The following is an 11,391-nucleotide window of genomic DNA, read 5'->3' on the forward strand; positions in this document are numbered from 1 at the left end:
AACCCAGAGAAATACAACTCAAAGTTCAGTTTCTTCCCTCATGAGAAACACCCCGAAGGCGCCTCTCTGACCGTAAACATCTCTGTAAAAATGAGATAACATGTTTCCCTTCTGATGTTATTATTTCACTCTGTCTTAAAGCCACTGTACTCTTCCTTCAACATTGTAAGCTAGGTCAGTACAAACAAGACATTTTCTCATATCTTATTACAATGTTTCCTTAAGTTTTGCGCAATATTGCTGACTATGCTAAATTCATAAGCACATTAGAAACATTTTTTATCTCTTTGGTGTCAATCTGCCCCTTTTCCTCGCCTTCTTGTAGCTCTGACCTCACAACAAGTTTCCTTTTGACTGACAAGTGTATAAATACGTTATCACAACTCTCGCCTTTTAGAATCAAAAGCAAATGTAACAATAATGAGCTAACGCGCTTACTTATCTCTGTAAAGATGTAATATTGTATTTCCTTTGGGTATGCCTTTTTTAATAACATTCTGCTTTGTTTTGCTGTAAAACCTTATATAATGGAACCTTTGCCTAATAAACGTTCTCTCTCCTGACAGACTGTGGTCTGTATGGTTAGAGACCCTTTCTTGATCAAGCAAGTAATTGTCTCTGTGTCTGCTTTACTTTTGGTATCTGGCTGGAGCATTAACAGGTAAAAAGAAGCATACTAGGCTTCTAGCTCACCCTTCTGAGGGGAGGAGAGGGGGTATTTTAAATTTGTTCCTAACACTTTCAATATGAATTGAATCGAATTTCTTCCCCATCCCCAACTATTACTAAACTAGCTGTTTTACCTGTTCCTAGAGTTGCAAAATATCTGGGATGTAATGAACAAAAATCATAAAAGGAAAAAGCTGGTTTGTTTAATGCTGATGACAGGGAGATTTGGAATCAGAATGATAGTTATTTATCTATCTATCTATCTATCTATCTATCTATCTATCTATCTATCTATCTATCTATCTATCTATCTATCTATCTATCTATCTATCTATCTACCTATCTATCTATCTATCTATCTATCTATCTATCTATCTATCTATCTATCTATCTATCTATCTATTTATTAGTTTTATATCCCGCCTTTCTCCCAGTAGGAGCCCACATGACAGAGACACAAAATGATTAATGCTGGTTTCTTGCAATGTCACAATAACACAAAAGCTACAACTAGGTAGAGAGCAAACCAATCAAGACATTTTCAGTTGTGGCCTTATTATGTGTGTAATAAGATGTTATTAAGTATATAAACCACAAAGAAATGGACACACTGGCCTACCAAAATATTTAAGTGTGTGGAACAGTTGAAAGCACCCTTCCCTCTTTCTCCATTGGATTGAACATATTTTGATACTATAGAATACACTGGAATTAAGCAATTGTCTCAAATGTACAATATATAACTATTCTTATTTGATATTTCTACTGTCTCCATCTGTCATCTTAATAAATTTAAATATATTTAAATATGCCTGACATTGAGATCAGCTCTTAGAAAAATAACATAACATTTTGGGAAGAAGATGCAAGCCAACAGCCCAGTGTTGGAGGCCAAGATAGCAAAAACCTCCACAGCCACGATATATTTGCCCTTGGTGCTCAGGTAACCAAGGATAAAGGAGATCCAAACACTGCAAAACACCAGCATGCTGAAGGTGATGAACTTGGCTTCATTGAAAGTGTCTGGAAGTTTTCTGGCTAGGAAAGCTACAGTGAAGCTGATGAGGGCCAGAAAGCCCATGTAGCCCAAAGCACTGTAGAATATGGTGATGGAACCTTCATTACACTCCAGTATGATTTGCCCAATCTGTGAGTGCATGTCAACATCTGGGAATGGAGGAGAGGTCAACAGCCATACAATACAAATGCCCACTTGGATGAGTGAGCAGGAGAGGACAATAATATTTGCCACTTTTTGCCCTAGCCATTTCCTCATCCTGCTCCCTGGCTCTGTGGCCAAGAAGGCCAAGACCACAAGCATAGTTTTTGCCAGCACACATGAAACTGCAACAGAGAAAACAATGGCAAAAGCCATTTGCTGGAGAAGGCAGCTGACTTTCCCAGGCTTGCCAATGAAGAGAAGGCAAGAAGGGTAGCAAATGAAGATGGAACTGAGAAGAAGACAGGTGAGGCTCCGGTTGTTAGCTTTGACAATAGGAGTATTCCAATTCTTTATAAAAAGTAACCACACTAAGCCAGTGATCACAGCAAAGGAAGTAGCAAGCGAAACCAAAGTAATCCCCAATTGTTCCTCGTAGCTCAGGAAGGTTTGAAGCTTGGAGATACATTGGTCATGGTTCTTGCTTGGATATTGGTCTTCTGGGCACTTGAGACAATGATCTGCATCTGGAAGACAATAGCACATGATCAATAGCTCTGTGCGTTCACATACATTTTCTTTATCTAAAATAATAGGATGTCACAATACAAAGTTAATACTGAAGAAGAATGTTCACTTTTGCAATTAGATGTCAATATTTTATTAATTCTTCAATTTTCGTATATATTATTTTTCTTCCATCATGGACCTCTATGTTATTCTTGTGTAAGGTGAAGAATATTCTTAGCTTCAGTAAGGTGGTAGTTCCATGTGCCTTCAGACCATACCCAATGCAATTCAGTGCAGAGATATCCTTATAGTGTACTTGATTCTATGATGTACTGTGACTAAAGCTTTTCAAGGCATCTCCCTTGCATATACGTTGGTAGATGGACCCACTCCGGCTAGCAGATGATCCAGAAATACAAGAGTGACATGTTCATAATTCTATTTGTCTACATACAATGCCTCCTATCCAGATAAAATCCGAGATTATTATGTTAGTGGGCCTTTCAAAATTCTCCCTTTGCAAAGTTGTCTATGGGTTCCAAATTATTCTGCCTTATGTCTGTGCCAGCTCTAACAACCTCATCTGAACACATCAAATTTATGCTATCCTTTTTTTTCTTTCAGTTTCTTGCTTCCCTCTGCCCACCATGCTACAATCATGTACTTCCCAGGTACCACTATGGTGTGTATACTTCTAGTATGTACATACAAGCCACCTCTTCTCCATTGAATCTGTCAAGAGAGGGGTGGCTAACCTGAGGACCTCCAGAACTTGTTGGACTACAATTCCATCATGCCTCGCCATTGGCCATACAGGCTGAGGCTGCTGGAACCTGGATTCCATCACAGCAACCTCCTTTCTTCAGCTACCTGTCAGCTTGGATTGTTTCCCCAGACTTCAGTCTCTTCCACTTTTCCTTCAATGTGTGTGTGTGTGTGTGTGTGTGTGTGTGTGTGAGAGAGAGAGAGAGAGAGAGAGAGAGAGAGAGAGTTTGTCTATAAGGCAGCCTTTCCCAACCAGTGTGCCTCCAGATGTTGTTGGACCACAACTCCCATCATCCTCAGCTAGCATTGCCAATGGTCAGGAAGATGGGAGTTGTAGTCCAACAACATCTTGAGGCACACTGGTTGGGAAAGGCTGCTATAAGGTCTTCTTCTTTTTGCTTATTGTCATCACCTCTGTATAGCCCTTTTAAGAAGCCTGGAAAACTGCAATGGAGGAGCTGATAATTTCTCTTTGATAGACAATGTGTGGGTTTTTCTCACAGTTTTTCCTCTGTGTCTTCAACCTGAAGAATTTTCTGCCTTCCATTTCCATGTCTATTCAACTTTCTTTATCCACCTTGACTGTAATGTTTCTCTACTTGGACCACATCCACACTATACATTTATTCCACTCCACTTTAAACGGTCATGGCCTCACCCATAGAATCCTGGGAAGCGTAGTTTGTGAAGGGTGCTAATAATAATTAGGAGACTCCTATTTTCCTCACAGAGCTCCATTTGCCAGAGTGGTTAAACAGTCAGTCCTTCTTCCTCGAGAATTCTGAGAACTGTAGCTCATGAGGGGAACAAGGGCACTTCTAACAATTCTTAACACTCTTCACATTTTCCATGGCTGTTGAAATTGGAATAATGGAATAAATGTATGGTTGTGAATGTGGCCTTGGTTAATATACCACATCCACCATAGACTAAATACCCATGATAGTGAGTGAAAAGATGGTGGCAATGTTCACCTGCCCTTTCATGTTCTTTATTGTGTGAAGAGAACCTGCACTTGTACTATACATGTGTGATCCTGTAATTAGGGATCATGTGGGTGTCCTAACCAATTGGCCCAGCCTAGGATTGATCATTTTCTCCACTTATGTGATGAGTTCATCTAAATTAATTCATGTCATTCAACTCTCAATGCATTTTGAGGTAATAAAATGATAGAAAGAAATATTTTAAAATATGGGACTAAACACTTTAAAAAAAGAAACCCCAGGCAAACCTATGCACTGCTACGTACCCATCTGGTAAGAAACCATGTCGCCTGGGCATGGACTACAGTCATAGCAACAAACAGGTTTTCCATCCTGAATTATCTTGCTATGCCCAAGATGGCAGCTTTCAACACATTTGGAATGGGGCTGCATCTGAATATAATAAATTGGAAGGTAAATAGCATGCATCTCTGAATAATATTTACTCCAGACATATTTTTTTACTTGACAATAATTTGAAATTCTGTACTCTGAATCTTTTTATCTCACACAACACTTAAAAGTAAAGCCAAATGAAATTTCACACAACATCAACAGTGGATGCTTCTTTCAGTAATGACAATGGCATTTCAAACCTTGGTTTTTAGAAATACTTTAAGCAATGGCAGATATGAAGACCGGTATGAAAAACAGTGGTAGGCAAAGCACCTCACGTCTTCATGGGAGGCCGTTTTTTTCTGTCCCACCCACTTCTGAAGCTTGTTTGTGGAGAAATTGTGAAAAGGCCTTTTGGTGGCTGCACTGAAGCCATGGAACTTATTTTCAAGAGAGGTCCATTTAGCTAGGTCTCTGATCAGTTTCGAGTGGAAAACAAATATGCCTTTATCCAGACAGTCCTTACCCATCCCAGTGCACAGATAAACATAGTGACCTCTCAGTGCCATAAAGTCATTAAATTTCAACAGAAGGTTTTTTTAAAAAAACAATGTGAACTAATTTAAAATATTTAAAAGCAAATTTTTGCATAGCCCTAAAATTAAGGCAGTAAGTTCATAGATATATTTCATCTGAATTTTACAAATATTGTGCTGTTTCCGGCTGTTTTGGCAATAGGAGTCATACAACAGGGGACTGCAAAAGAAAAACAAAAACAGAGATGGTCTGTGAGAGGAATGCTATAATGCAAGGAACTTGCATATAATCTTGAGCTAAGTTGGCTGGGGTTGATGGGAGTCTAACAGTATTTAGAAGGTCAAATGTTCTTCATCCCTTCTATAATACCTTGAGAAAGCACTTTTGCATTCAGCTCTGACTTTAACAGTGCAATTCTATGCATATCTAATTAGCCCAATCATGGTAGTATAGGATTGAAGCCTAAAATACGCACTTGTTTCCTACCTGCTTAAATCTGCTGTTCCACAGAATGATATCCCCATTAATGATGCACTCTTCCCTTGGTGATATTTTTCCAACCCAGACTTTGTGGAAGGACTGATTAGAGAAAGTAACCCAGTTGATGATATCATATCCAGCAGATATTTCTCCATTCTGAAAGAAGAATTCATGTCCAGCTCCATTATTAAAGTGGGCATTTTTCAGGAAAGAGTGGAGCTACATTGGGAGAGAATGCAAACACATGTACCACATATGCAATCCATTATTTATGCAGTTCATTCATATACACACATTTAACAGTAGGGTGACAAGTTTATAGAAATAGTTCAGACTTTTCTTATTAATCTTATTATCTTACTGACAAGCAAAAGTGTGAATTAATTATTATTTTAAGTCATACTAGATAGAGAGAGGTTGCCATAAGATTTACAATATGGAGTCAGTTATGTCAGTGTGTTTGCTCTACCATTCAGTCATCTACAAACATTTTATTGTCAATGTGAAGTATAAAGGAAAACAGCAGGACAATTTCCCTCCATCCTCCTGCTAGCTTATCAACATAGTGTATGAGTTCATTGGTGCACATTATATTTATTTATTTATGCACACAAAAGTCTTAAGATAATTTATTGATGACTATTTGAGTTTACAGTTTTGGCTATCATATTTATACCAAGAATTGAATTTACCTGCCATGGCTGAACATTCAAAAAATGGGATCTGCTTCTATCCACCAGTGTTCTTTGTTTGGACAAATGTATTTCCTGTAATGCATGTGCTACAGCATAGACAGCATTGTAGATACTGTAGCTCTGACCAGTCATATCCATCTCAAACCAAGACTCAGGTAGGTTCTCCAGTCTCTCCTCTCCTGTGCATTCTTGAAAATTTTCCAAGTTTCCATTAGGAAGACGGCACTTGAAAGCAAATTGCCAGAACAAACACAGGAAATGCATCAGTGCTTCATTAGACTTTAAGGTCTGAAGAAAGTTCCGGAATCCTGGCACTTCATTTGTGTGCAGTGAAAAAGACAAGGCACCCTGGAATGTTTCTGTACAGAAGCCAGCAAGAGATTTTGCCTGGGTGAAATCCCACTGGGGTGGTGTGATCCAAACCTTCCCTAGTGGTGTCTTTGTCTCAAATTCATTCAATACTAAGACAAATGTTAAAGAAAACAGAGACTGAGAATCCCCGCTGACAATAATCACATTGATTTCAGCTGAGACAATTGTTGCATTTATCTTTGGAACATCTTTCATGTAGTCATTTAAAAAATAATTATTTAGTGATCGAGCTCTGTGCAAGTAGGCAACACAAATGAAATTCTGGACAAGCATGGGTGTCAGGATCTGAACAAATCTTTCTCCATCATCATTGTCTGAAACAATGAGTCCAATCCATCTCCAATTAAAATACAGGAGTAGCTGGACAATCCCCATGTGCAAGGTAGTTTCTTTTGGTGCCATCCGGTACAAAGAAGGAAAAGGTACTTTACTATTGAGAGTGGTCTCATATGCAGTATATGTAAGCTAATGGAAGGAAAGTATTTATTAGAAGTTGAACAAATTACTACAAGTTTCAAAACTTACGCACTTGCCTTCAAAATCACAGCAGCTTTAGTCTACACCTTATCTTGTTATCAAAATAATCTTAACAGCTCAGTGTTGTTGTTTTTCTTTTCAATATGAGATTCCGAATTTGGATTGTTAATGAGTGAACTACATGTTTCAATGCTGATTTATTTGCTTTCAAATATATAGCAACATTAACCAAAACTTAACTTGTAAACATAGTTAAAATATTCTGAACTTGCCATTTTTTTCAGTACGAGGAACAATCTGAATTTTGATACAGTAATACTTCAGTTAACAAATCCTCCAGGAAAGAAGCTCCTTTTAACAAAGTCTTTTTTGGGGGAGGATGGGAGACACACACACACTAACATAGCCAAAATGTGGCTCCTTGTCTACTGGATTGTGGCTACTGCAGGCAGCTCTCTCACACATGTCTGGAATGGTGCTCCTTGTTAGGTGGCATAGACACCTCCTTAGTAAACAGTGCTTTGGGTGCCCTGGAAGCACTGTTTACTGCAGACACATCTGCTTGAGTATAGGGGAGGATGGCAGAGAGAGAAGGAGACCAAGCACAGTGGCGGTGGCTGCCCCTTGCATGCCTACTCAAGTATATGGAGAGGAGAACTATGCTCAAAGGTTTAGATGTCTACAGCAAGATGCTACATGATAAAAGAATAAAGGCAAGGCATGCATCCTGGATGCATTTTTGAAGAAGTCTTCAAGTGGTCTATAGAAAGTCTTACCTGACCTGGTTGTTTCATTTCAGACATGTACATTGTTAGTTTTGAGTAAAAGGTTTGCTGAAATATGTTGAAGTGTTTCATATGTGCCCATTGAACTCTTCTTTTTTGTGGCGTAGGTACCTATCCCTATTCTTTCTATGCTATTCCCACCTCTGGTACCAAAATTTCTGTTAAAGAAGTAATGTCCAGGTATGCAAGTACATAATTGAGTTATTACTCCAGCTATTGAGCAAAAAACTGTCCAGTTATAGTGTCAATCATCCAAGACATTCTTTCCATCCCTTTGTTGTTGTTGTTATGTGCCTTCAACTCAATTACGACTTATGGCGACCCTATAAATCAGTGACCTCCAAGAGCATCTGTCGTGAACTGCCTTGTTCAGATCTTGTAAGTTCAGGTCTGTGGCTTCCTTTATGGAATCAATCCATCTCTTGTTTGGCCTTCCTCTTTTTCTCCTCCCTGCTGTTTTCCCCAGCATTATTGTCTTTTCTAGTGAATCATGTCTTCTCATTATGTGTCCAAAGTATGATAACCTCAGTTTCCCTTTACCCTACTTAAATCAACTGACATTTACTCACAGTGCAACTGAGCATCAAGAGAACTCCATCTGTGTTCAAACACAAAGGCACATACCTGTGGAATCTTGTAAATATTCAAGACATTGGCCATCTGGATGGCATATTCTTCAGTGAGCCCTCCAATGACAGATAAGGCATCTTTTTTGCTAACACTATCATAATTAAATCCATCCCTCTGCCCTGTAAAGAGCAGGTCCGTAATTGTTTCATATGTGCCCATTGAATCAAAAAGATTGTCATAAATTTTATATCCCAGAGTGACATTGGGTAGAAATCTGGCATTCTTATTGACCTCATCAATAGCAAAAATCATGGACAGGGCATGCTGATAATTTTGAACCACTACCCTACAAGGAAATTAATAATGAGACATTTTAATGCATTGTCATTTTAAAAAAGTATATCTGTGATCTGATGGGTGTCAACAGAATCAAAGCCTTTGTATATCACGTAAGTTGAAATGTGAAAACGTCAGGACCTTGAGAGACTGAGTTGAGGATGAAGTCATATGAATAAATATCTTCAGAGCAATTCATTACTTCATAAAAAAAGACACGGATTGATAGTCACAAATGTTCATTGCTCCTTGGTTTATAATGTGAATCTCAGTGATTTATAATATTCAACTACATTAAGTTGAGCGTTAGTGTTATTTGGGCACATTAGGGCTATAAGTCTGAGGTCTCATGGATAATTAGGAGCTCATGGTATGACCCACCCAATTCCTACAATTTCAAAAATGGGTGACAGGGCTTAACCCTGCTTTGTTTGACTTTTTGGTCATACCTTGACCAAATATTCTTACATTTAAGAAAAGTTGGGAAGAGATTCCCCTGGAATTTAAATCCAATTGGGAAAAGGTTTGAAAGTAGAACTAATTGAAATTGGAAATATTGGATTCTTTTCCTTTAACCTCAGCATTACAAGAGAAATGCTACAAAACGCTATCACTGTAGTTCTTCATGGCCTATAACTGGTCCAAGTTTCCCAATCACTTCAGCTCCAGGCTATTAAAATGCTACAGCTCTGAAATTGCTCTACTCATGCAGTTGCTTGTGATCCTTATCATCATTTCACAAGTAGCATTGCTACTACAAAACAATCAAGAAAATCTTACATATAAGTGGGATGATGCCTAACTGGAGGGTTCGTAAATTGTTGCAAACATTTGCGTGATTGTATTAGTGAGAGAATCCCACCAATTCTGGCTTCTCCTGGCTTTTGTAAATTGTCTTTTGTGTTTCTCTGAAGGCTGCATTTTCCAGTTATGGCATCCAAAAGAAGATGGAAGTGCAGTAACAGCAACAGTAAGACCAACAGCCTGGATACTAATCCAGGACTACGAAGCTCCCAGCTGCACAGTTCCATTCTGAATTACACTCCTGACTACAACTATCCCCCAAACACAACCCTGCTCTAGGGGAGGAAATTATCCCAAGGAAACACAGGAACAGAATGTGTGGTGTATTTTCCTATTTGAATAGATGACTAGTTTAGTCCTATTCCTATATTAAGTATGGAGAAATTCTTGCTTTAGCCTTATTTATCTAAGCAGTGCCCTGGCTCTAAGACTTCAGCACAGAAGTAAATTCAGAAGTTAACTGGCTCTTCTTTCAGGATTTTTGTATAGAAGCAAAATTAATAACAGTGATGCTGATAATTGCAGAGTAAAGACGACCTCCCTTGCGGTGTCACAGATTTTCTTTCTGTGCAACAGGGGGGAAAACATGTTTATAACATTTCATTTATTCTAACCTCTTCTCTTCAGTGGAATATACATGTAATGGGAAAGATTCCATTATATTATAGACCAGTGATGAGTACAGCCATGAAGATTTTCAAAATTTAACTGGAATGCTCACCATGTAAAGTTTAATGCTGCTTGATAGGCAACTTTTAGCCTAGTGCAGGGGTAGCCAATGTGATACCATTCAGATGTTGTTGGGCTCCAACTTCCAGCAGCTCCACCCAGAATGGTCAAAGTTCAGGAATGATGGGAGTTGTAGTCCAACAACATCTCAAAGGGACTACTTTGGCTATAGTGGCCTGGAACTCACTTAGGCTTGCTTCTTCTCCTGTGGTAACTATTATCATCATCATTTATTTTTATGCCGCCTTTCCATAGTAAACCATTCTCAAGGTGGCTTACAATATGAAAAAAACACATAATTCACCAAGTTACAAAATATAACAAAATTTAAACAGTCAGTCAATAAGTTAATGAACACATCTCATTAGAAATGTGCAAAAATTACACAATCCCCTTATAATTCATAATAAGCTCTAATAATAAAATACCAAAACACAATCCCCAGAATAGCAAAAGTAACACAGCTCCAAAATTAAGTCTTGAACCCAACAAGAGGCCTAAGAATCACCTCTATGCATCCTGAACATTTTTTTTTTCTGGACTCAAAGCAAGATGGTCAGTGTCACCTTCAGCTCTAAAAGGTTTTATAAATGGAATCAGGCAGGGCCGCATCATGTCAGGCCTGGTAGCAATAGGCCAGCAAAACAGGGAGTGGGTCCTGCAGGAGTCACAGTCAAGCTGGTCTATGAGATAGATATAAGTTTTCCCAATAAGCAAAAAGAACCAACAATAAAATGTCATTATATAATGAATTGTACTAGCGAGAAATGACACCCCGCTCACCGTGCAGCTGACGAGCAGGGCATAGTTGCAGATGGGGGCGAAGCTGCCACCTCCATGTTTGTTTGGGGCAACATCGCACATTGCGCCTATTGTGCACGTGTGACATGCAGTGTGGGGGGAGGGGCTTCTGGGCTTATTTAAGTGCAGCTGCCCCTTCTACCTTCCTCTTTGCCAGCGTGACACACACCCCACCCTCCCTCTTTTATGGTGTGCCTAGGGGTCGCTTCGGGGCCGAGTAGGAATTTTTATCCTGCCCACCCTCGTTGGCGGGCAGGTTTTTCGCCTGCTCCACACTATGGGAGTGGGAGGGGATCGGGTTAGGGAGCATTGTGATTAATAGGTGGATTTGGCTAATTTGACATATTGAAAGGTAAATGCCCTAGCACTGCTGTGGGAAG

General features: G+C 39.1%; 1 protein-coding gene across 1 annotated transcript; it reads right to left on the reverse strand.

Moving 5' to 3' along the window:
• Positions 1–2,268: 2,268 nt before the first annotated feature.
• Positions 2,269–11,049, reverse strand: LOC133367994 (vomeronasal type-2 receptor 26-like). Its single transcript, XM_061592078.1, has 5 exons — positions 10,994–11,049; positions 8,396–8,687; positions 6,135–6,974; positions 5,449–5,661; positions 2,269–2,355 (listed from the first exon to the last, which is right to left on the reverse strand). The coding sequence occupies exons 1-5, from the start codon at positions 11,047–11,049 to the stop codon at positions 2,269–2,271; spliced, it is 1,488 nt and encodes a 495-aa protein (XP_061448062.1).
• Between the last annotated feature and the right edge of the window lie 342 nt (positions 11,050–11,391).

Source organism: Rhineura floridana, chromosome 11, assembly GCF_030035675.1.
Source record: "Rhineura floridana isolate rRhiFlo1 chromosome 11, rRhiFlo1.hap2, whole genome shotgun sequence".
NCBI classification, from domain to species: Eukaryota; Metazoa; Chordata; class Lepidosauria; order Squamata; family Rhineuridae; genus Rhineura; species Rhineura floridana.

Bases quoted from the DNA above. Each gene is read 5' to 3' on its own strand.
- LOC133367994 (XM_061592078.1), bottom strand. From the start codon at position 11,049: ATGGAGGTGGCAGCTTCGCCCCCATCTGCAACTATGCCCTGCTCGTCA. The intron at 5,662-6,134 runs GTAAATTCAATT...CTCCCAATGTAG, and splicing joins TGAATGTTCAGCCATGGCAG to CTCCACTCTTTCCTGAAAAA. The intron at 2,356-5,448 runs GTAGGAAACAAG...ATTGTCTTCCAG, and splicing joins GGAACAGCAGATTTAAGCAG to ATGCAGATCATTGTCTCAAG.